Below are 26,466 nucleotides of genomic sequence, written 5' to 3'. Positions count from 1 at the left end.
GAGCGATAGGAATGAACAGCTGGGAGTAGGTTGGGGACAGTAACAATTTAAATTGCATCTGCCACAGATGGACTTGTTCAGCTCACTTGTGCCCACCACCCCCCTCCTCCCCCTCCCCCAAAGTATTCACATTTAAGTCAATGGGGACTATTCATGTGAACAAGAACTTGCACAACTGTTTGTACAACCTGCTAGTCAGGATGTTCACATCCTCTTGGGAGCAGACAGATGCAGGGATATCAAGTACAACCTACACCCTGCAAAGAAGTCTGCTGCTGCTCACATTCCTTATGGAATTTAGCATTCTGTGGTGGGAACAAGAAGTGTGTCTTTGACCTAGACAGGAGAGATGTCAGGTCTGAACAAGAAAAAGCTTGCATAGAAACTCTGAAGTATTAACAGACATTTCTAACAATATCCCCCGCTGTTCTCATTCATTTTTTTTCTTTTCTTTTTTTTTTTTTTTTTTTTTTTTTTTTTAAAAAATCAAGCACTTCAATCTGATCACTCTCCTATTACCATCTGTTCCTTAGGCTCAAGAGAATGCCCATTCTTGCCACCTCTAAGGCAAGGTAAGCACTACAGCAGCAAAGAAAACCCACAAGTACATAGCAAGTAATTGTTCAGGTCTGTAGCATATACAGGTCTGAATGCTACGACATAAGCTAGCACAAACATGGGGAGAAAAGTTGCTGCAGCAGCAAGCCTCATGTTTCAGTTTCTCCTGCCCTCTTCACTCCTACCCCCAAACTTCTGCCCCATGCTGTCTTCTCAGAGTATTGCATACGTCCGGGTGGGCAAAACTGGTTTTAAAAAGGTTTTAAAGCCATTGACTCAAACTGAGTTCAATACATTTAAATTAATAAATACTGAAGGTAAAACTATTGAGGATAGTAAGGGGGTTTAAAGAAGCTGCTGGTCAGCTAAACAAAGCTATGAGGTTTTACATTGTTAGAATAAAGATCCTAATTAAAGAACAATACAACTTACATACTTATGTTACTCCCTACATACTGATGAACATTTGCATTACTCGGAGACCAGGTACTACACCAGCTGCAGCTGCCAAAAATGCTGGTTGGGGTACTCACATTGAAACCAAATTCTGCTGTGTTCTCTCCAGCAACTTGTCCTAGCACGTTTATGGGGAAGATGGTGTAGCAGTACAACTCAAAAGGAAGTGCCAGAAACTCAAAATACTTTGAAAAATGTGTCATTTTATTTGTACACTTCCAAAGTTGTACGTAGAAACTTATAGTACAGTCCTGTAAATTTACTCATTGCTAGAAGAACTGCCAGGGACATGGGAAGGTATTTATTGATTGATCATCAAGTTAGAGGGGAATAAACAAAACAAAAAAAAAGGGGGAGGGGGAAGAAATTAAAAAAGTTACGGAACTTTTTTTTTGTTTTGTTTTTAATCCCCAAGTACAAATTTTATAAATACAAAACAAATTCACAAATTACTTTGAATGCTAAATAAATATCTACTTAATAAACTCAGACTGAATACCTTCAGCCAGCACTGGTACAGTACTTAAAAGATATGCAGTTGTACTCATTCATGTGTAGTGTTGAGAAGATATGCTCAAACAAGTTTAAACATACACACAGTTTCTTCAACTGTGCTACAGCAGAAGATTTTATCTGAGTTGATAAAGCCCTCAATACCACAGCTCCTACAAAATCTAGAGGATGAAACAAGGTCATTTGGTGCAGGAAAAGACAAGGTACTTCTGGAAGATATTTGGACACATGAATGTATTAAAAATGTACAAAACCTCTGTAAACCAGTACTGTATCCAGTACATCTATCAAAATTATTAGACACTGAATAAAACTGTAGCAAAGGTAATCTTTCCTACGTTCTCCTGAGTGCTTAATATTACATTGAGAATATAGTGCAGGCCACACTTCAAGGTGGTTAAACAGTTGTTATTGCTTTATACAGGTATGACGACTGCGTGATTTAACATTTCATTTTAATGAACAGAACAGATTCCCTCAAAAAATCCTTTGAAAGGCAGAGGTTAGATTCGTGACTTCTTTGCTGCAGGAGCAGCATGGTCCACGTTACCAGATGTGATCGGAAGTCCAAGCTTTTGAGCCTGAATGTGGAAGAAAGCTTGAAGTCTAGTTCCAGCTTTTGCTTCACTTGTGTTACGAGGGTTGTATTCAAAGCAGTTCGAAAACATCAGCTCAATGTCTTCAATGAATTCCGCTAGTAAATAAAATGTAAAAAAAATTAGCATCTCGTCATCAGACAGCAGTATGATAAAGCAGTACAACACCACTGAATTAGTACAGTGATCCGACAGTCGCAACACAAACATGTCTTTACAGACACGTCAAGTTTCTATCATTATATTAGTGAAGTGCCATGTAAACATTCTTAAATTTCTCTGATTATCAATAAAGGAAATACAAATCAAGCAGTAACAGTACTACCTTTTCTAAATATTTCATCAGTGTCACTCACTGACACCAAAGGCTTGAGAAATTACCAGCAGTTTCTCAGCTGCTCATTTCTTATCTGTCTGTACATCATGTATTTCGGCGGTAAAAGAACTATGTTCAACAACTCTTATTTAAAAAATATTAGTAAATGCTCTTTAAAAAAAACACCCACAAAACAGAACACTACAAAACCCCACACCAAACACAATTTCAGTTTTCTAATCCTCTGACAAAGCTCTATTTTAGGACAAGATTTTAAAGAGAGAGAACAGGGTTCATTACCTCTTTCAAAAAAGAATACTTACATGCTAACTTATATTCACATTTATTCACTTTTTCACGGATTATATTTAAGGCAATAGGTTTTTTGATGATATCATAGTAGTCTGGTACCTTAAAGAAGGAAAAAAAAGATTCATAAACCAACAAATGGAAGCTTAAAATTCTACCTATGTAAAAAATTAAGCAAATCATGCATTAGCAGAAAGCATTTTGGTTTTGTTATTAAATAAAACTGAGAAGTCCCAAGCAACCACCTCCATTTCCTGAACTGAATATTAGTTTTCAGGTACTGCTGCTCTGTTTTTTATAGCAGACCACAACAAACATTAGCCAGGAACTCAATGAATAAATCTAATCCTAAATATCCCGTAAGAAAATTGCATGAGCAGATAAGCATTACGGTGTTCCAGCTATTCCCATCTTTCAAGCACAAACATTATTTCCAAGATCTTAAAACTTTTCATTTTCCTGTAACATATTACAATATTAAAAGCACCTTAATCATGAGTAATGACCATTTTTACTCCACCACTATTCACTGTCTTGCAGTCTTGCAAGAGAAATGAAATCCTGAGATTCCATTTAGTTGTTTTGAAGAGAAGGTAGTGAACCTTTCTGGTTTCAGGACACAGTGTGCAAGTACCAGAGATAAACAGCCACAGTGTTTATGTGATAAAAGTAAGGGGAGGAAAAGGATTGCCTAACCCTTAAGGGCACTGATCATTTGGATCACAAATTTTGAATTCAAGGTAAGCACCAAGCTTAGGGTGACTCTGTCTCACAAAGTGGGGCGGAGGGGGGTGGGGGGTGGGGTGTGAAAGAAAAAAGATATTTGATCGAAATTTGACACCCCCACTTGTGTTTTTTTTTTTTTTTTTTTTTTTTTTTTTTTTTTTTTTTTAACAACAACAAACCCACATGCACCATTATGTAAGTTTTGATACCAAGTTCTTGGTTATGGCCTGTTACTATATCAAATGCAACCTGGAAATGAACCTAGAGAAAGAATTAGTAGAGATACAGAATTAGATTGACACATTTTTAATTCCTTTTCCATTAGGAGTGCTGTTTACATAAGCACTAAAAAGAAAGGTAGTTTTCTCTTTCTGGCTTGCTATGCACTGATCATTCAATGTATTCTTTACATTGTCTTAAAGGCAGCAAAAAGTTTAAACCAAAATTTCTATCACAATGAAGAAAATATGGGTCACTCGGGTATGGATTTTTCTTTCCTAAGTATACAGAGACTATCCCTTAAGTGATCGATTCAGGCAAACTGGAATGCACTGAATTCTAGCAGTTTCTTTTCAGGATCAAAATTAAGTTGTATTCTCCATCCCTCCTAAAGAAGCTTCCTTGCATTCACCAGATTATTGCACTTTCCAGTGTAATTCCTGTACTCCAGTAGGCAGAGCTAGTCTCCGTTTCATTCAAAATTCCTCTCCTCCTCTGCGCTTTCATCTTTCATTCACATTTGTACATAATTCTTTCTGTCCAGATACATGAATCCTTCCAGCTACCTGTCACTGAATTCAGAGTTTCAAGTCTTCATTTAACAGCTATCGCTGTTAATTTTAATAGAGCACTTAAATACCAAGCTCTAGTTCCTGCAAGAATGCCTGTGCAGAGTTCCTCCAGAGGGCTAGGGGAGGACAGGCACTTTATTATGGTATGATACTTCAGCAGTGCCTTAAAACTGACAAGCCAGTGCAGCCTGCAGAAAAGCAGACATGCTCTGGGAACTTTTATTGTAATATAAACCTCTAAAGCAGCGCTTACTTTGGGTACCTACTTTACCATCAAGTATTTTAAAAATCTAAACAAGAGGGAAATTAAATTAAGAACTAAGGTAAGAAATCATTTTTTTACTGCATTATATTTAACATCAGAGTGAAGCTGTTCCTACCTTGTTATTTTATTGCAGGTCTGTTCTCAAACTACCTTTGTATAAATTAATTAATTAGTTGAATTAATCTTCAATAACCATAAGCTTACCTTTAGCAGTCCTGTGCTCTGTTTGTTTGGTTTGTGGAGGGGAGGGGGTTGGGGTTTTTTTTGTTTTTTTCTCAAATCAAAGCATTTCACATTATTAAATGTCTGATGACAAGCACGGTTAAAATTTTCCCAATAACATGTCAATTGGAAAAGTTTTTTCTGGCATCAAATAGTTGAGCTAAAATGCAAGAGTTCTTCTGAATCCCATTGCTTAGCTGTCTCCCCGTTTGGGCAGTTCTATAAAATCTGAAGTTTTACTGGCAGCAAACAGGATTCTCAATCATTATCATTCCCTCTACAGTTCTATGCGTTACCTGGATTTTGGAAACCAGTTTCATGAAAGGCCAGCTGTCGTCATGTCGTACCAGTTCCACTACAAGTTGTTCAAAAGCTGAGAGTTCATGGACTCCCCCTTGACGTCCTGAACTTCTCCTGTTCAATGAGGTTTGAGGAGATGATTCTGAAAAAAACAAACAACAAAACAAAACACCCCCCCCCCAGATAAAAATAAAAACCTGACAAGTAAAATAAAAAAAATAATAAAAAAGTGAAACACCATTATTCTTAGGTACTAAAACTGTTGTTTCAGGGCACAACTCATGTAGTTTGGCTTCAGGTATTAACTATACTACAGCCTTGTTATTAACCACTAACTGTCTCTCTTGCTGTACAAAATGCAAAGTACCAGGACTTAGCTGCATTCCTCCTCCATTCTCCTTCACTGCATTAATTTTGGAAAAGATTTTTTCAATTTTAAAACAATTTGTTAAACACTTAAAGAAAAGCCCTATTGGAGAAAAACAGAATAAGCCGCTTGCTCATAACTTTTACTTCCACAAAACCTCTATTCAGAGTGGTTTTATCTGCTTTCAAGAGTAGTCAGCAGGGTGGTTAGAGGATAAGCCCAGAAACTCCCAATGGTGACGGGCAGAAATGTTACAGAATACAAGGCTGCCACACTGGAGTGCAAGCTCTTTTACACTCTTCAGTCTCACAATGGGTCCTTTTTGTTTTTAAAAGGTTATTGTAGCTTTCCAAGTATTTCCCTACCATCAAATACTTGGTATTAGCTTAACAAGCAAGGATACCGTTAGCCCTATACCAGATAGACACCATTTTAATTCTTGTAGCAGTTTCTTGTTGTTTGTGTATATTCCACTACCTTGCCTACATCTGTGTTCTTCACTGTTTTAACTCTTCAATAAAACAAAACCATAAAAACTAGAGGAAACATTTGCATTTGCATGGGTTAAGGCATAAATATCACTTTCACGTTTTCTGTCCACTTAATAGCAATTGCTCCGTATTGCATGCAATTATAAAATGTCAAATGGATATGAGAAATCTCCTTGGCAAATTAAGTATTTGTTCTTTAGATGACCGAAATTTTTTTTATGGTTTGCTTCTGTCACTGCCAAAGAAGGGAACTGTCTTGTTGGAAGTGGTAAAAATGCCTTCAACCACCACCTGTAGTCTCCTTGCTCTACCACGCAAATATTATAGCACAGAACAGAATATTGTTTTCATTCTGGACAAACACATTTCTCTAACCTGTGGATTGTCGTTTCCTGCCTCTTCTCTTGGGTTCATTAACAGGAAGAGAAAGCTTTGAAGAGGAAACTGGGTACTTCCTAAGTCGTTCGTTCGAGTCTGCGGTATCAACAATTCTAAATCCAAGAGAATTGGAAGGGCTATTTTCCAGTGTGTTATCAGCACTCTTTCTTCCTCTTCGTCTTCTTCGAGGACCGAGTAATTCCACAAATACATCTGCTTCTAACGAACTTTGGCTCTGACGAGTGGTCCGGCTATTAAGTCTTAAAGAAGGCTTTGTCACTGATGGAGGGGCCGATTTTACCTTTCTTAAACCCCTTCTGGTAACTTTAGATGAAGGTTCAGTTTGCTTAGGTGTGTTTTGCTGACTCCGAGAAGCGTATCTTGCCTGACGCTGGCTGTTCTGACTTGAGAACGGATTGTTGAGTTTGGCTGCTCTCATTTTTAATGGAAACTTGACCTGGGGTCTTCCTTGCTTTGATGGGCTACAAAAAGTGAACAATTATGTTTATTCATCCCAAAATTCCATTCCTTTCTTTTCCTCTCAGTCTTCTAATTCAGCATTTAAAAAACCCAGCATTCAAGGCTGGACTGGTAAACAGCTTGCTTTCAAGCCGATGCAGTCATCCAATTACCATTATCTTAAATACTGGTCAGAAGTCTCTTAATTAAATATTATGTGGAGGACATGCTTTAAGGAAACGCTTAGAATTCTGATCATCCTTGCAGCTTGTGCAATACGAATGCATTAACTGGAGCACCAGCTATCAATTTCTTAAAATCACTTCTCACAGCAACTATAACTACCAGGATTTTTGAACAATACTATCAGCTACATAAACTGCACTAAGTATAAAAGTTATGCTCTAGTCAGGGTTTATAGCTAATACTCAAGAAGGAAGATCCCCGAGATAAATTTACTTCTCAAGGAGATGCAAGTTCTCTCCAACTATTGAATCCCAACTGTTGGAGCTACAAACAATCTTGCTTCAGTCAATTTAAAAGACTGTACCAAAAAGAAGAAAAATACTCTGAGATCAGGAAAGTTTCCTTCAACTTTTACACTCCTGGCATGTGTATCAAATTCATCACTTCACTGAAATGATCACATCGGATTACTGAGTTGTTTGGGGTGTTTTTGTTTTCTTGGTTTTGGTGGGAGGGTTTCTTGGTGGTTTGTTGTAGGTTTTTTGCGGGTGTGGAGGGGTGTTTTTTATTGTTTGAAACTCTCTCCACCTTATATTCAAACGGTAGGTGTACAGAACTGCAACTCTGATGGCTGTCTCTCACCCAGACATCCAAGGCTAGAATTTTCATCCTGAAAAGTGAGTCTAAGTCCAGTGGACCTAACTTTTGTTAATATTAAACCCAACAGTAAGCACCAAATTCATAACAAGCTGCCCTTTTTTTAAAATAAACATTTTTTTCAGACTGGATTTTCAAGATATGTGCTTATGTGAAGAATTACTCCACCTAATTAAGATGATATTGCAGCAGGAAACCACTTTAACAGGTGTCTATTTACCTTATCTCTTCTTCCTCTTGAGATTCATCCTCCTCGTCTTGCTCTTCTTCGTAATGCTCTTCCTCACTTTGTCCCATTTCATCATAGTTAGCCTCTTCTTCCCCTTCTCCTAGTCGTTCAGTAGTCTCTTCATCACTTTCCACAGAAGGTCTCTGTCTGGAGGAGAGGCGTCTAGAGCGCTGTTTTGGTCGGCACTCTGGACAAAACCAGTCTCCTTCAGGAATGACCTAGAAACAGAAGAGGAAAAAAAAAAGCAAGCATTAGTTATATGCAATTAAGTCATAGGAACTACTGAAGTTTTGTGTGAAAAGGAAGGACTTCTTTTTCCTCAGATACCTTCAGCTTGGGCCTGATACAGTAAGTATGATAGCCTCGATCGCAGCCATCACACAGCACCATGCTTTCTGCATCACCCTTCTTTCGACACACTTTACAGCGAGCATTGAGGATGGACTTTGACCAGATGACACTTCGATCCAATGTAGACAGATGAAGGAAGACTTGGGACAAGCTGGTAGAAGAAAGAAGTGACTCTCTCCAGCGATCCAAAACTGTTTTATAGGACCGTCCACCATCACTGGCATCTTCCATTGAAAAAGGGGATTAAAAAAAGAAAAAAAAAGGCAGAATGATCAAACTACTTTTTCAAGCATACAGGTTATTCTAGACTACACAGTAAGGTTCTGACTTTCAAACAGATAGCAGTAGTAAACTGGGATAATATTATAACCTTTGTCTTATCTCTTCAATAGTTGAATATTTCCTCCTTAGTTTCCAAGCTGCTGAAGCCATAAGATTTTACTCTTCAACACCAATTCAACTTAGAAGTTGCACATATATAGGACATGAGTAAGACATAAAAGTCTTACTCAGATGTCAACCTGGAAACCTAACAATTTGATTCAATTTATAAAGTATAAATGAATATTAGTCAAGATAAAAAAAAAGCCCCAACCCCCCCCCCCCCTACCAATTTACTTTTCCTTGTATGTACACTTTGAAATCCCAAAACATTTACATTTAAAGAAAGTACGTGGCATTAAACAGAGACTTCACTGGCAAAAAAAAGCTTAAAGGTCTCTTCTCACCTGCACTTGCCCCAGTATAGTCTAGCAGACAATCTTTCAGCCCTCTCCCCATACCTCCATGCCTTTATTCCTGCCCTGCACTCTGCCTTCACAAGAACAAGCACATCTATGTGGTTAACCAGACTCGGTGACTGGTCTGGTTGAAATGTAACTGTTCTCCTGATATTTTTAAAAGCAACGTAACACACATGAACTTGTGTGTGGTACACACCTAGTGGAAAACCAAATAAGACCTAGGATCCTAATTAAGTTAGAAATAAGGGAGGGGGGGCAGGGCTGAGAAATTATATTGTATTTTCAAACAGGTTTAGTTTGCAATTCAGGCCACTGAAGTGGCCACACAAATACACATACAGAATAGCAAGAGGGGTGGTACCGAACAGGAAGGAGCAGCTGGGAATTACAGAAGCAAATGGGCTGTTTGAGGAGCTAGAGAAACAAGAAGGTATAAATGACAGCCTGCACTGCTGCTGCTGAGCAGAAAGGGAATTTCTTCATGAATGTTGAAAGCTATTTCTTGCATTTTAAAACCAGAAGGTTTAAGGGGAGGAAGAGACAATGTAGCACTATTTTGATTATACAAACGTCTACAGATTTCCCTTCTAAAAGTGACAGTCCAGTTATTACTGCGTGATCTCTAGCTGATTAATGATGCACTCTGGTATAAAATGCCACCTTGCCTGCTGCACTAGTCACAGTGGGCACAGGAATGGCCTACGATCCACCTGTCTGCCAAATGACGTCTCCTCAGGAATAGGAAGAGAAAATATCTAATAACAAATAAAATGAAAGAACAAAAATGAGACTAATTGCTCTCCTGGCAAGGCCTTTCTGCCTTCTCATCAACTGGCTGCCAGGATTTGCCTAATCTTGCATACATTTGCATTAGCAGCAAGCAGCAGAAGTGATGGGAGAAGGCAGAGGATAAACAGGAAACACAGCTTCATAAATAAAATAGAGCCACTCCCAAACAGCAAATACAAATCTGGATTTCCTAAAATTTCCTATTACTCCATCCTTAGGTTTCCTGTCTCAATCTCAGTCTTACTAAGGATAGTGGACAAGGTCCTTTTCACAGCACTACAGTATGTCTCAATGTATTTTTTTTTAAATTCAGTAAGTAAGAAGAAAATTAAAACCGCTTGCCAGACGCTAGACTCTAACATGAGACCCACTTCAGTTCTGCTGCGGATTTCTACTATAACTCTGGCAAAGACACTTTATCTTAAGCGTATATATAGTTTGGCAAGCATTTCTTTTGCTGACAATGGCAGCTTGAGCATTTTTTTTGGGGGGTGGTGGTTATTTTTAGCTTGGATTGGTTCACCAATATAGTTCATCACACAACACAACAAATATTTGCACTGCAAAACTGCAGTTGCAATATAGATATAGAAATTACTGACCATGACCTGCTTCAGCATGTCCTGGTGCTGAAAGGAACATGCCAAACGACTCCTGCTGTTTCAGATCCTAATTTGTAAAATAAGAATAACACTTTTTTCTTCCATCCATCATCTTTCTCATTTATATTGTTAACTTGGAGGGAAAAACGGCCTCTTCCTTTGTGTCTGAGCAGCTCTACATCGCGCAGTGGGATACCCCTCTGTCAGCTAAGCCCTCCAAGCCTTGCTACAATGCAAATGAAGTTGCTTGACAGATCTATGCACTCATCTATCAATAGCTAATTGAGTTCAGGGAAGAGTTTTCCATTTTAGTATTTCTAGAAAGGATATGCGGTTGCACAATGCTGTGAAGTTTCAAAAAAAAAAAAAAAAAAAACAAAACCCACCCCCAAAAACCAACAAATCTCCAAAAACCAGGAAAACCCCAAACAACAAACGGGGACATTAAAAGGAAGGGGAAGGAGGATTATGTGAACATGCAAATTTCTGTCTCAAAGTGCTAAGACAATACAGTTCTTTATCTGTGGTTGCAAAAAAACTAATTTATTTATTTATTTATATAATTAATCTTTGAGCCGTATTTGTTTTACTACCCATGTTGAAACCCTTGGCTTCAATACAATTCCATCAACATAAGGAACTGGCTACAAAATTATTAAAGTAAAAAAGAAAAGAAACCACCAACCCCCTGGTAAAATATTCAATACTTTCTAATTCTTAACAATACAAGTAACATTTAAAATTTACCATCTCTCTGACTAGTCTTGTCTTCCACTCTCTTCCTCTTTTTATCCCCCCAGTGGTTCCTTTTATCATCTTCTGTATTACCTAACATTAAATTCATAAAGTTATTTCAAATACCTTTTTGAAGCGTGGGGGATTATTTTTTTAATTAATTTTTATAATCCATACTTGTGTCGTCTAAAAATGTAACTGTAACAGTGGTTCCCAACATGTGCATGTGTCAAAAAGTAGGCAGGGAAGGGTAAGAGAATAATGTGCATGGAGGAATTGCACATCCCAGGATTTACTTTGACTCCCACTACAAACAGAAGGCTTAAACTGAACGCTCTTAAACCTAATCTCCCTTACCTTTCTCTCCATCTCCAGTACAAATGGCTATAGGAGCAGCTTACTGACCGCAGGTTTCTCTCTAAGCAAACAACTTGTCTGGTGTATGCTACCACGAACGTCCCAACATCTCAAAAATACAGCCAGTTTATGAGCACAGTCCTCAAGGACCAAGAGAACGAGCTCGTCTGTCCATGTGAAATGACATACTTAAAATATTTTTGTGCAGCAGTGTTCTTGAGTATTAAAATGATGAAATTACTCTCCCAGGAAGTAAGAACCATAGAAAGTCTCATCTGCTCCAAATGCAAGGTATCTCCTTTCACTGCCTTCTCTGAAGAGTAAACAAAAACTCTTCATCATAAAAAACCCCACCACTTCCACCTTTGCTGCCTCTGCTCATGACACTCCACAGGGAAGTAATGAAAGCACGAGAACAAAGCATGCGTATATACTAATCCTATCCCAGTTCACTGCTGGAAGATGTCTGATACTATTATGAGGACAACTATAAATAGAAAAGGAAACAACTTTGGGAGTAGAAAAAACCCAAAATAATCAAAATCTAGAAAGAAAGGAATGCAATAAAGACAAGAAAAAAAGAGCAAAAAAGCTGGTGTGGTTTTTTGGTTTTTGTTTTGTTTTGGTTTTTTTTTTTGTCCCAAAAGAAGTGCATGGCACAAGTTAAAAAGGAGGTAAATGTTCCCAGTATCAGTCACAAAGGTGCTCCCATGAATTAGAATCCAACCTTTCGTATGGAAATCTGAAGGATGCTTAATGACTGGAGTCCTGCACTAGTGCAGAAGGCAGGTTTTTTTCGTGGCTGCCTCAGTGAACTCCAGGGCAACCAAATCACTTTTTCATTTTATACCTCAATTTTCACACCTATGTAATAGGAATGATGAGAGCTACTTCTCCACTACAAAGTATTTTGAAATGTAAGGAAAAGTAATTTATACCAAAATAGCGGCAAAATCCGCAATAAAAACTGCTTGCATTTCTTCCCCCTCAAACTTTTTTTTTTTTAATCTGAGATGTAGCACTTCAGAGTTTCCATCAAAGAGCTATTAAAAAAAAAAAAAAAGCTATTTTACATTTTAACTCAGAATATTTGCAGGAAAAGCATGTATTGCAAGCTGTACCCCCCTTTTTGTGATTCTCCCCAAACATGACCTTGGGCTGGACTGAAGGAAGAAAAACTACATTTTCATAGCTAATGTGTAATGAAAGGATTTGTAAAACAGAACTCATAATTAAGAAATTTATACAATTCAAGTCAAGTTACATTTAATCACCAGACAACAGATTAGCAGCCATCCAGCAGCTCTGCAAGGCAGAGGGTGCTGTTTCTGGGGTTTCTAGATCCCTTTTGCATTGCCATCTTCTGTGTCAGTCTTTTCTTGCTCTTCCACTTGAATATTTGGTATGCACCTCAACTCTAAACTTATCAGAATCACCAGCAAGGCTCTTGGCAGCCTGATAGAGCCTCAGAACAAAAACGGAGCAGAGAGGAACAGCTGGTCCTTTTATTGCTATGGTGGGTCCCTTTGTCTGCTCTGCACCCTGGAGGCCACCGGGATAAACTTAGTAGTGACTGCAGTGATTTCACTGTGCTGTCTTTAGTACTAGAAGCTGTAAATAGAGTGAAAACTAAAAATTGCTAAGTATGGCTCCATTCCCTAATAGGAACAGAGCACAGCGAAGGGGGAGCGGAGAGGGAAAAGAAACACTGCAGTGAAGGCAACAACTGAAATAATGACAAAGACAAAGCACGTTCAGTTTGGTTTAAAGCAGAAATGCAGGGGCAGTCTTTTTACCAAAAGCGTTCCCACGTACTGCTACCAAAACAGAACTCCTACCACTTGCTTGACTTCCAATGTTTTTACTTCAGTGGTAATTAAATCAGCCTGAAAAGTTGGGTTTGTCGAGTTTAACGTTAGAAACAGATATGCAGGCATTTTGTCTAGGGCACAGCTCCATTAAATAGTTGGAACAACTATTAAAAAAAACTCCTGTTAGAAAAAAAAGCGTTCAGACACAGTGATCTACATAAGAACTGGCAAACAAAAACAAAAAACCCACAAACCAAAACCCAGTGGTTGCAAACAAAGCTAATTTCTATTTTCAGAGTACTGTTGGCCACTTTCTAGAGGGGTCAATGAAAGAGGGCAGAGTTCTGAGCACAAGGCAGTCCCCGAGCAAGAAGCAGTATCCACTTTTTCTTAAAAGGTTTAGTAACACTGCTAACAACTCCTTGTCAAGCTAAGTAGAGAACTTTTCTTTGCCTGTTATACATATGCAAGTTGCAAACTAAGAAACAGAACTTGCTGTGGTAGCATGCAAAGACACTGTTTCCAAGTGGGGAGCTTAACCTGAATATAAGACTATGCAAATTTTACACTCGTTTTTTTAAAATGTCTGAAACACTAAAGAGAGATATCTAGAAAAGGCTGCATCCAGAACTGCTACTTGACCTCTGAAGTGCCTAAGTTTGCCAGGTGCCTCTCAAACACACAGGTTTCCTTGACATTTTGCAATTGCGCTTTCTCGTCACGTCCAGAAGTTCCCAAGTCAGAGCACCTTTCACGTAACTAACTGCCTAACAGTCACAAAATCATCAGCTAATAGGTGTGTGTTTTAAGCTTTCTTTACTACAGAGCCACTCAAAGCTACGGCTCCTCCAAGGGCTCTCTAGTGACAAAACTAAAACCTTGCCTTCATTCAGCCTCATCTCCTGCTAAAAGCAGCCCATTACGCAACTGAAAACACGAGACGCTTGGCACCAAAGGTAAAGCAAGGAAGAAGGAACTTGATACTGTTGGTTAATGGTTATGGCAGTAAGCCAGAGCAGAAGAGACCTGGGACCCTTCCTGCTCCCTCAGCTATGTAGGTTATTCCATACATTACAGTAATCTTACAGCAGTACCATTCTTCAGAGCAGAAGAGATGCACATACACAGTATGGTAAACCAACATATGAGACTTCAGACATGCAAATCACGTAAGATTGCTTTCCCTATACACTTTCTTTGTCACACAGTATAAAGCATCCAAAGGAAAAAAGGATTCCCAAATTAAAAACAAGCAAGAAAGCCCACTAAAAGGTCAGGCAAAACCATGAACCATCATTAGATTATGGCAGAGTTGGGATCACTGAAAAAAGATGTAGGAGGATTGCTAAAAAACTTTCTGTCAAATACTACAGGGACGCTTTTCTTCTTTTAGTCTTTTTCCTCTAACTCAGGATGCCCAATCTACGACCATAACCTGCTAATAGCCATGTTCTTCCTCTTAAGGACACGCTGTGGTAAACGTACAGCTGTCAGTGAGACGCTGTTGCCAAAATACTCTCAGAGACAGCGTGGAAATGGAGGTATATACTGCACAATGTATTTACAACCTGCACACGCAGAGTAAATATGACAAACGCTAGATGTAGTGTCAATTAACTGTCCCATGCACGTGTTGTAAATCTAGTCATATAACAGGAAATAAGCTGTATCATGCCTGGCTTGGAAAGGGCAGACATACTTGAGTTGACCGAACACTTAGCCAAGTAAAGCTTTTAAACAGCTGTGGTTTAAACTACTCCTATGCTCTCCCCTTTCATCTCAATCATTTGCTGCATTTCCCTCTTCTAGAGGTCATCACAGTGATAACGAAAGCTTGTGAAAGGGAACCCATGCCTGCGTGTCAGAGTCTCTGGCACAAATCTAGCTTAAACTCATCTTCAGCAGCAACTGATATCCAGACACCAGACTCCATGCAGGAGCAGCTGAGATGCAAAAACAATTTTAGGTCAACTGTGCCACGAGGTGCTAACACGTAGTTTTAATACACCAAACCCTGCATTTTCATCTTAAACGACTGCAGCAAAATCTGCCAGAGCCTAAGGATTTTGTATGCAGTCATTATCAGAGGAGAGTATCAGCTTAATAGGATGTATAGCCAGGCACGCTCTGGAAGACCCCTGGTATGTGCTACCCTGGTAAAACACACTGCACTCCTGCGGGTGAGAAGTAAAGCAGTCCAGCTGAGCACAGAGCATGGCTCGCCCTCAGTGCGGCATCTGGAAGGCAAGCCTGGCCAAGACAGCTGCCTCAGGAAGGATGAGCCACCTTGACACACTTCTCCAAGCCAAAACCCCAGTTCTGAATTGCAAAAGGATCCTAAGGAATCCAGACCCGAGGGATCACTGTGCACTTTGCATCCCCTCTCTCACTCCTAGAGCACATCAGAGGAATACAAGGAAGGACTATGTGTTAAAGTCAAGCTCTAATCGTGCTTCGGTTTAAATTTTTCTTGCCACCTTTTATTTCCAAGTCTTACAGCTTAAATGCAAAACCTGAAGATCTGAAAGTTTGCAATGTAAATCCTTACGACGTTTTACTGTAAATATTCTGTTATTGCTGAACAAGGTGATCGAGATAAAGCAGGCCTATATTGTTTTCACAGAAACAGTATAAAAAGCAGCATACATTTTTACAACCTAAAAAATGCACAGAAAAAACTCATTGTATACTTGCAAAATACATTGGCCTCAACAGTAATGCTGAATTACAGAGTACTCCCCCCAGAAAGCTCACTCATTTCTGCCTTAGGGTACAATTTGTCTCCCAATGTATCAGTATAATTGTAGGGCCACATAAACAAGATCACCAAAATGATCCAGGTTAAATAGGCATGTATTTAAGAGTAAAATATGCTGTTACTTAATACAGTAATTCAGGACATGCAGAATAATATTACTATGTCCTCATGATCTATGGCTTTGTAAACTGACAATCTAACTTTTTAAATTTTACAGTAGTACATAGCAGTAAATTAGTTATTTGTTCTTCTCCCCAACATGTCCCTCTAAAGCATCTGGTCTTACAAAAGCAGCAGGTGGGTTTGGGGTAGGGGTGGGGGAGTTGCATTTGGGGGGTGGGGGTGTGTGTGTTTGTTACACAATCTTACACAAAATTAGAGGCATACAGTTTCAATTCTGAAAGCTTACCAAGAGGTGCTTTGAGAAACCTGCGCTCAATTCCTTGTTCTATCTGAAGCAGTGCAGATGCCAAGTAGTGGACCACATTATTAACTGGCTGAGGAGTACTTGTACTTGTTGATGCAGCACTTGGAGCTTCCGTTTTTAACCCAACAAGTCTAGAATAGAAATGTACTAAATTACCTTTTTTTTTCAACATACTTTGAATTTAACACCATAGATATTTGTACAGGTCTATATCCACAACAGATTTTTCTTTTCACTTCATTTAAATGCATGGACTATGGACATGAACCGATACTGCACAGGTATGATTAGTTATCCCAGTTCTCGTGTTTGCTTAATTAGTCTAGTTAATCTAAATAAATCATCTTAAGGTAAGTTATCTAAATTTCAAGAAGTGTGGATGACAAGTTTCAATACAATTATTAAGATTTCCAAAGGTTCTGATGCAACACCCATCAGCTAATTTATGACAGATTTCTGTGAAGAGTATAGTCCCAATAATTCTTCAGTGAAAATACTTCCCGTAGTGAGGTGTAGCCTTTTAGAATACTTCCATCTGTACAAGTTCAACTACATATATCCCCACAATTAGTAACATTTCTGAAAAGAAAATAAATTAAATAAAACCAGAAAGTAATTTTAGAATGTTAAATCAAAAATTGGTAGCTTGTTCTCATCCTTGGAAGATTTTTCTAAAACACTAACTCTTGATGTAAGGGGTGGGGGGAGGGCAGGCAGGGAAGGGCAGGTTTCCAATAAAACAGCCTCCTTTGACCAAAGACTAAGTAATCGTTTCAAAGCATAGTTAATCATCCTGAACCACATATATTAAGTATAGTGTAGGAGAGCAACTCACACTAATGAAAATAAAATTCAATTTCTACTTGGGGTTTATAAAAAAAACCCCAACAACCCTAATTAAGACTGTCTAGATTCTGCTTTATTCTGGTGAATGAGCAATGCTTTTGGTTGTCCCTGGTTTTTGGTTTTGTTTTTTTTTTCACACTTAAAAGCTGTTCATTATGTTTTGCAGTCACACACATTTTGAGAGCCTGAAAGCAAACAGAAAAAAGCTGCATCGTTATTTACATTTCACTAGTCAAACTCCAAGGCCTTAATGAGATGTCACTCGCTCTGAGGTAGATAAAAAGCCCAGCATCAAAAGCAATCTATCACATGATTTCAGAATCCCATAGTCTCTGTTTTAATATGCAAGACTTCATTAGAGTAGACTTTATTCAGAAACTTTGACAGAGTCAGTATCAAATGGAAAAAAAATGAAGCAACAAGCTTCTGCAGTTGAATTGAGAGCTGGCAATGGAGCAAGAGCCCAAGGTAACTGGAGACAGAGAAAATTTAGCTTCTTAATTAAAACAATGGAATATTCCTAAGTTGTGGTTTTCAGAAAGCAAATGTCTGTAAATTGTGTCATTAATATAAAGAAGGATGACCCTATCCATTTTGCACGCAACTAGAGAACTCTGATCCAAAGGGCAGTCTTATATGAAAATACTAATTCAGCAAACTGAAATAAAAAGGAAAAAAACCTTAAAGAACTTTAAATTCCTACATCCAACCCAGCATTCAAGAGTCCACCGAGAAATACAGCTTTCATAAACGTCTAATTGCAGAAAACCTCACAGAATACATAAGCAAACAGTATAATAGTACAATGATCGCTCCAATGAATCTTTTTTCCTGCAATATTTCAACAGTCACATCCTATCAAGACATACAATTTAAAATGTATTAAGTAAATTAAGGTAGATCTTTATTTCTGAAAAGTATGTAACTTCTGAAAATTAAATATTTAGAAATCTTCACAGTTTCTATAGTTTGATTTACAACAAACAGGATATAGAGTTCCACATCTGTCGCAAACGTCTAAAAAACAAACAAAAAAATAACAAAACACTCTTACAATTCCAACACTATATGATTTGAGGTTTCCTCTCTTTTATGTTGCAGCTTGCTCTGTAGAAGGATCTTCATTCATAAAGTTGTAAGATTATATTCATTTTGCTGCAGTGCTAAAGGTTAAGCCAGACCATGGCCCTGGATTAACTGATGGTTCTTACTGTGACTCATGAAAAGGTACACCGACCAGTTCAACCAGCAATTTGTTACTATTACCATTTTTCCTTTTAAACACTCCTACTCTTTCCACTAAGTGGTTTTGGTTTGGTGTGTGCCCCCCCCCCTTTTTTTATTTATTTTTTTTATTCTGGAAAACAAAACAAATGGCAAGATAAATTTTTCTCTGCGTTTTAAATGATTTTTAAATGAATTCACATATTCCTTATTTGATAATTAATGTTCACTTTGAGCAGTGTAACATCTGAATAGTAGAAGTTGTAAAATCAGTGTCTTAGTCTTATATGGTAATAGAACAGTGTCATTTAGAAAATATAAACCAATGCAAAAATCTCACATTTTACAAATCTTAAAAATACCATTCCAAAGAATTAGAGGGTAAAAACAATTTGAAGATTAAAAAAAACAGAGCACTGCTATAATACTCACAGGAAAAAGCCATTATTTAAACCATAGCTCTTACCTGTCTTTCACAATAAACTTGTCTTGATCATCAGTTTCCATTTCTTCAGATTCTTCATTCACAGTTTTAATTATACCATTTTCTTTGTTTTCATCATTCAGAAACTCATACCGCCCATGTTCTAAGGCTGCTCTCCAAGACTGTCTGTCTGTAACCTGAAGCAAACATACAAATTTGAAGTTTCTAAAGAATCAAAGGCCACAAACTTTTAGTGCCAATTACTGTCTACACTTAGTTTAATTATGCTTTCAGTAAATCCCATAGCATGCAAGAGTTCTTTAAGTTACAGACTCAACGGCACCACCATGCTCCGAGGTATTCTACAAGTCACAAATACCTTAATAGCCCCCAATGTTCCTTGGTAAATCCTGTCTTCAATGTCCAAAAGAAAGTCTCTAAGTCTCAGCTCAAGCTGCTTCTCTGCAGATACATGAGATCCATCATGGGCATTCTGCATCCTTCCCCGTCCTGAAGGAGGTCTGATGTCACTTTGAGGTTTGTCTGCAAGAATACCAAGTAGCTTCACGTCAGTGGACTTTGTTCCTTAAAGTAGCTGCTGGTGAGGGGAAGAATAGTAGTACAGGGCAGAACAAAGGTTCAAAACTCCTTTCCTGTAGCGACAGTTGCAAACACCAGTATCTCCATGCCAACGAAGGCATCTGATCCAAGCAAGCAGAGTATACTTTTAAGGGAAGACCTGCACATTAGCATCTGCTCATCCCAACACACAGGATGAGAAATTCTTGTCAATTTAGAAGTCGTTCTTTTGTCTTAAAATGCTTTCTAAAATAGTAGATCATCAACAACTCTCTGCTGCAAGTGCAAGGAAGAAAAAAAACACACCAAGAAAAAGACAAGTTACATTTCTAGTATTTTTCATATTTGATGGCCCTTACTTTACAGAACTCCTCAGTTTTCTTTCCTGCATGGGTCTCTATCATGGCAACATGTAAGACAAGCATGTGCAACCAACAATCGCAAAAACTAGCAGAACAAGATGTAATCCCTTTTACATTCTAACTTTAAAACAAAACAAACAGATAGAGAAGATAACACAGGCACAGACTAGACTGACTGTGTCTTCTAATTAAAGGTGGGGGAAAAAAGGAAAAAACCAGCAAAATAATTTATGAAAAAGAAAGGAAGAGCTGATGATGGGCTGTCAAGCAAAAACCTCTTCATAAGAGAACTGAAAATTCATGCAAAAGCTCAAAAGCCACAGGAAAGAGCTGAAACTGTGCCCAGATCCTAAATTAGTGCTTGCAAATCTGCATAGGTGGCAAACATTTCTGTTCACAGGATTTACCTTAAATCCTATGAGTGCAGTGATGAAAAAGTATATACAAGAGCTTAGAGATCTTTATTTAATCAAAAACTACCATAAAGCTGTTGTTAAGGAAGGACAGGATGAATTTCTAAGACACTCTCAACTGCAGAAACAATTCCCTGTAACTGAAAGTAACTATGCAAATATTCTCAAAATGTATACTAGCATACTCTGATGTCTGGATGTGGGAAACATCCTTTTTGGTTTAAAAGAAAAAGAAGAAATGAACTGTTTTTTCTTGAGCAGAACTGAAACAGCAGCAATTGGCTTGCAAATAATTGATGAGGAAAAGTTAATGGATACTGGTATAAAATCAAGTAATAGCACATATCAATTTTATTTCCATATTCTTTTGAGTGAGAATTAGAAAATGAAGGAGGGCAGTCTACAGCACAAGAGAATCACAGACTAGTTCTCACTTGTCCTGCAAGTCATTTGAGTGAAGGCAATAGGGCAGCAGCTAAAAACTCCACTGCAGTAAACCTCCCTCCAAAGTGAAGCCACATGTGGCCTCTTATCACTGCTTATCACACAGGGGAGGTGGCATTGGTATTGGACCACTGCATTTGATTTTTTTTCTCTCTATTAAAGTGAAGCTCAAAGATGCCTTTTTTCTTTTTTTTTTTTTTTTTTTTTTTTTTTTAAAATCGATGTTATTCTACAATTCTAACATAGAGAAGAAAAATCTATGATTGTGGAAATCAAGTTGCTTTAGGGCAGAAAGCAACACACAAAATACAGATAAAGGCGCAGCAACTAGGAAAATAACAAACCACACCCACAAACACAAATATATCAGAAAATGATAGAGATTTTCTCACCAAAACCCAAAAACATAGCCATAAGGCCTCAAAATAAAGCTTAATTACTATGCAGAAACTCTGTCCTGTGCTAGTTTCCACCAGAAGGAATGGTAGATCAGTTACAGATTTAGTAGTATTTGACACATTCGCGGCATGTCCTACCATACACACTCCAGTAAAACACAACTCGGCCCTGCTCTAAATAATTTTCCTTTGCCCCAATACAGGTACACCAAAATCCTCAGTAATTTGGCATAATTAAAAACATAATGCAATTTCTTAAAGATCACCCTATGGAGTTTCATTTTGGTAACATCTTCTACCCACGAATAGGCCACAAACAAGCCAGCTGCAAGCTTGTGTACACAGAATTTTATCAGTGGAGCTAATGCCTTGCCAATGACAAAATACTTGGCTAAGAGAAAAGGGGCGGGGGGGGAAGCCCTAAATCCTAGGTCTAGGATGGTTTTAAGTCACTCCTACATTTTGAAACCCATGAAAACAATACTGCTCTGCAGATGTCTCCTCCTCCTGTAACAAGCCTCTGCCAAAGAAGGGAAAAAAATAGAAAATAATAGTATCACACAATCCACCGCACTGATGTTAACCCACATACCAACACAGTTACATTACTTTCTTCTTCCAAAGGTTTTAGTATGACCCTGCAACATGCTATCATTCCCTTGTTCACAATACGCCAGTAAATGTTTCTGAATAATTCCATGCATTATAATGTTACGAAATAACATGTTCTACTCAACAAATCAAGGTAATAGTAATCGCCTCCCTTTGCGATGTTTGTGTCTCCAGTGTCATATCTTGTTCTCCTTTCATCATACTAGAAATGAGGACATCAGATGATCAATACTATGATTTACCTTTAGCAGATATTAATCTTTATTCCCCAGTTAATCTTTTCCCAAAGCTCAAATTACTACCTAAAGATGTTTTTTTTAAACAAACAGTCCTGTTTTACTAAGCAGCGAAATAACAGAAAAATCATTGCTTTTTTTTTAAAGCATAGAACACCAGAAAACCACCACAGAGATCCATCAGGAAAAAAAGAAAAAAGAAAAAGGAAAAAAAAAAAAGTGGAAAAAAGCAAATCTGTGTTCCACTGAGCGAAACAATGCTTAAGACTAATTTTTATTTCTTAGGAGTTACAATTAAATGAGAATTAGTGGTTTCTAGAATATTATACAGAAATTACAGCTGTGGAAGCAAATTAAGATCAGGAACCTTTTATTTACCTGGAATATGGAATTTTTCCACAGGAAAACTGCTTAGTTGTTCATATATTCTACTTTTCTCTTGTAAAAGAGTTTCTTTTAAGGCACTCTCCCTATGTCCTCGGGAATTGAGAGCCTCTAGGAGTTGGTCCAGTTGTTCCCGAGAATTGTAAAAGCACCAACGGTTTGGTTTATATACTGGCCTTGGCACCTCTACAACAACACTGGTGTGTGAATCTTGGTCAATATTGGAGGTAGATTCAGAGGATTTCAAAGACTCTCCAGTTTTACTGAATACCTGAGGTTCATTTGTGCAAGACTGTACACTATCCTGAAAGGAGGAGGTTCGAGGCAACAACATGTCTTCTGTGAGACCAGAATAGTCCTCTTCTATAAACAATCCAGGAACAGAGGGGAAAATCCAGTAGCGTCGATACAGACGGTCACGACCTAACGGGGTGATATTTGTGCAGGCTGTTGCATTCTGAATCTTTTCTAACAGTTCCTTTTCTTTCTTTTGTTGCTCCTGTTTTAAAGCTTCTTCGTCTTCAGCAGTAAGAGGCTCACTCTTTTCACAAGTGGTCTCTTCTTGTCTTGTAAATTCTTTATATCCATTTTGCCCTCTCCTTCCTAAAAGTTAAAGGAAGAAGAATGATAGCAACACACTTAGAAATTCTTTCTTTAACCAAAAACTCAAGTAAAGGGCAGGTTTTGGTTCTGTCTCTGATTATCTAAACTTACAACTTTCAAAGATCATGAGCTCAGTCAAGTAACAATACTAGTTTTATTAAAGAAAAATTCAAGTAATTAAACCCCTTCCCTCTATAAAGAGGAAGCCATCTTTAGTGTACGTTCACTTCGCAGAAACTAGACCAAGTCTCATTTACTGACATTGTCATTTTTAACACCATAAAAAAAAGAACCGAAATTTTAAGAACTTAAGTGTTATAAGAGTATCTTATCATGATAAGGTAAAATTCTAGCAATTTCATTATCGAATACAAAATATGTTTTGAACTTCATTCGTCATACTTGAAATGATCAAAAAAACCCCAAAGACGTCAAGAAAAAACAGAATCCCTATATAAAAGCTCTTATTGCAAACGCAGTTACATTACTTTATCCAATTTTTTAAAAAATACATATATAAACCCACTACTATTTTTTCCCCTCAACTTGCACCAGCTGAAAATACTCCAGTTCATATCTTAGTTTACCAAAGTATCAGGTCCTAATAGTCATCTAGAAAAGTACATCTTGCAATTAACACATGCAATGGTGAAAGATACTGTCAGCACTCAATTTCTACCAATTTCCAGTGTGAACTTCAGTTTCTCCAATTGCAGGAACGAAATAACACTTTTTTGCCTTCCAGGCACAATGTCTGAAAAATGGGCATTTGAGAAACTTGAAATTCTGTTTTAAGATGTCATTGTTTTGCCATCATAAAACTGTAGTAAACATGCAAACCTGTATTACTGAATTACTCAGAATTTCTATCCAAGGTACTGTTAGGAACTGTACAAGTTTTCAACCGTAAGTCCACAATGATCCGGGACTTTCATTGGCACAGACACTAGCACAAAGCCTTCATGGGAGAAAGACACAGATGAGGTAGCAGCCCAAATCCATCAACAATTCATCCTCCTGGGGTGATATCTTTGTTTAGTCACAAACAGCAGGCTGTGCTGTTTATTGCACTACAGCTCCTACTAGCACACTGCTGAGGAAATTAAATCTGGGGATAAGTCTGGTTGCATTCTTGTGTAGAAGGCATGCGGCTTCATTAACAAAGGTAAACTAAACCCAACCACTCAATATAACGTTTTCTTTTAAAATACCTGTTGTTTTTGCAGCTTCCTAATAAAAAGAATCAAAACCACACCATACCCTATTAGATAAGATGCCTACAACTCTTTTTTTCTTGGTACGCTAGTCATAACTGTGATGGTTTGTCAGGCAACAGCTTGGGTTTTTTTAGACAAGAGAGGAATCCAGAGAGCAAGTATGGAAGACGAGGAGAAACAGAAGTGTGAAAGAACATACTGCTGACCACTAGAACTACATTAGGCCAGCTCAATGCAATAAATAGCTCATTATGATCGTGTTTGGGTAGGGTTTTTTTCCTTTTCCTTTAAAAATTTACAGGAAATATTGATACTTTATGAAAACTTACTATAAAACCCAAGAACTTCCCGGGTGCATGCATGGGTGCATACATGTACACAAATGAACTAATATATTATAGCATTACCTCTTCCTCGTTTTTTGTTTGGTCCCAGCTCTTCTTCATCCTCTGTCACTGTGTCCATGTCTTGCTCTTTACGCTCAATTTCTTTGCTCTCTGTACTAGTATCAAGGTCTTCGCGTTCCTCCTCCCTGACACAATAAAATAAACAAAAGGTGACTAACTGACCAACCATGTATTAAAAGCTGAATGGAATGAAAAAAATACATGATTGAATATGGCATCTTCAAACAGTATTTTCCTCTCAGAAGTCCTTAATCTAGTCAAAGACCTATAATGCTTTTTAAAAGTAAACTTTAAGTCAGAATACATTAAATCCGAGAAGAAACCCACTGAACTGCAAATGGAAAGTTCCATATTAAAGACTAAAACTTGCTCTTTGGTATTCACTCTTTCATTGGAAGACCTTTATTATAATCAGATCCTTTTTGGAGATATCTTAGTGTAGTTCTACTGACTTGAATTATTTTTTTCATGACTGAAAAAGTGTTTTGTCATCAAAATGTATACCCTTTTATAAAATGCTTATTACACATTTTTCCCCTCATCTAGCAAATATAATTGAAAACCTACAGAACTACATGCAATCATTACAGAATAACTTTTTTTTTTTTAAATTATAGTTTCAAAACCAGCACAAATCTGTCTTTGGCCCATGCTCACCTTTTGCAAGCAGTTTTATTTAACTAACTCCCTTCCTCAAGCAGGTAAAGATACAGTGTTGTATATACACTTTGCTTTTTTTTCTGGAATCCTATACAGCTGCATGTGCATGAATCTTACCACCTGAAACCATACAGTTTTATTAATAGAACAAAAAACCTTGGTTTTATGGAAATCACCTGGGATAGCACAGCATTTTTTTAAAAAATGCTATTAAATTTGATTCAAACTGTTATGTGAGGTCAGTATTATCTAGCTCAGATCAGACCAATTCCTCAAATTAGAAAACAAACTAAAATGATCTATTATGAAGATATTCATAGACAGGAAATCAATGCAAGACAAAAGGTAATGCAAAAATTACAAATTAGATTTTGCAAGTTTGTCTTGTCAGTAGGTAACACTGTCAAGCTTTCAACAGAATTATGAGTATAATAAAAGTTGATTTAAAAAATATAATCACTTTCATAAAGCAATTCTAGAACACTAGGAAGAAAAATGAAATCAACATTAAGGGCTATATACTTAAATTAAAATATACCTTTGTATATGATTGAGTCAATGAAAACTACATAGCTAATGTCTGGCCACATAACTGAAAAGTGCTGTATCATATTTATCACAGTAATACCATGTATCATACCCAACAGATACTTCTACAGCAGGATTTCTTTGCTCCTCTTCCTTCAGCTTTTCTTGTTTCTCTTTCATTTTTAACTCTTGTTCTTTTAACCTTTCTTCTTTCCTCTTACGTATCCTAATAGTGAGAAGAACACAGAAAACCAGTTGCAATCAATCTAATATCTGATCTGGCCATGTCTTTTTTTCTTTTATGCTACAACACCATCTAAAAATAACAGTAACATGGGAAAGGACAATGCTTAGCACAATAAAGTTTCATTCCTGTCTGGAGTCTCAAGAAACCAGTATAAAAACCAAATACTACTATTGTTTCTCATATGTCTTTTGCAGTTGAGGAATTAATCTAATTTCTGGCAACAAAATTTAGCTTTCCACATCCTAGTTTTACCTTGCTGCTGCTGCCTCTCGTTCTTTGCGATGCTGTTCTGCCTTTAATTCTCTGAACTCCTGTTTTGCCTGTCGTAACACATCAACAGAGTCCTCAATGAAGTCTCGAGTGGAGACAAGAGTCAGAAGTTTCCCACAGAGGGCATGAAGGATCTTCATCTTTTCTCCTAATAAAATTCAGACCAATTTTTATATTTCACTATACAACTGATAAATAAGCCTTACTCCTACTCACTCCA

General features: G+C 37.6%; 1 protein-coding gene across 5 annotated transcripts in view; it reads right to left on the bottom strand.

Moving 5' to 3' along the window:
• Window positions 1-503: 503 nt before the first annotated feature.
• BAZ1A (bromodomain adjacent to zinc finger domain 1A) overlaps window positions 504-26,466 on the bottom strand; it is a 67,396-nt gene continuing 41,433 nt past the window's right edge. For 3 of the 5 annotated variants that reach the window (XM_049825772.1, XM_049825775.1, XM_049825773.1), the window contains 14 exons: window positions 26,229-26,394; window positions 25,842-25,955; window positions 24,542-24,666; window positions 22,309-22,917; window positions 19,266-19,429; window positions 18,929-19,083; window positions 16,375-16,523; window positions 11,052-11,132; window positions 8,147-8,394; window positions 7,811-8,037; window positions 6,286-6,770; window positions 5,049-5,194; window positions 2,763-2,850; window positions 504-2,221 (listed from right to left, as the gene is read on the bottom strand). In XM_049825772.1, coding sequence (XP_049681729.1) covers window positions 2,031-2,221; window positions 2,763-2,850; window positions 5,049-5,194; window positions 6,286-6,770; window positions 7,811-8,037; window positions 8,147-8,394; window positions 11,052-11,132; window positions 16,375-16,523; window positions 18,929-19,083; window positions 19,266-19,429; window positions 22,309-22,917; window positions 24,542-24,666; window positions 25,842-25,955; window positions 26,229-26,394 — 2,948 coding nt within the window. In that variant the 3' untranslated portion in view covers window positions 504-2,030. The remainder of the gene's footprint in view (window positions 2,222-2,762; window positions 2,851-5,048; window positions 5,195-6,285; window positions 6,771-7,810; window positions 8,038-8,146; window positions 8,395-11,051; window positions 11,133-16,374; window positions 16,524-18,928; window positions 19,084-19,265; window positions 19,430-22,308; window positions 22,918-24,541; window positions 24,667-25,841; window positions 25,956-26,228; window positions 26,395-26,466) is intronic. The other 2 variants (XM_049825774.1, XM_049825776.1) reach the window with 1 other exon arrangement.

This window comes from Accipiter gentilis, chromosome 22 (genome assembly GCF_929443795.1).
Source record: "Accipiter gentilis chromosome 22, bAccGen1.1, whole genome shotgun sequence".
Taxonomy (NCBI): Eukaryota; Metazoa; Chordata; class Aves; order Accipitriformes; family Accipitridae; genus Astur; species Astur gentilis.
The sequence above is the reverse complement of the archived record's forward strand: the minus strand, read 5'-3'. Positions and strand labels throughout refer to the sequence as shown.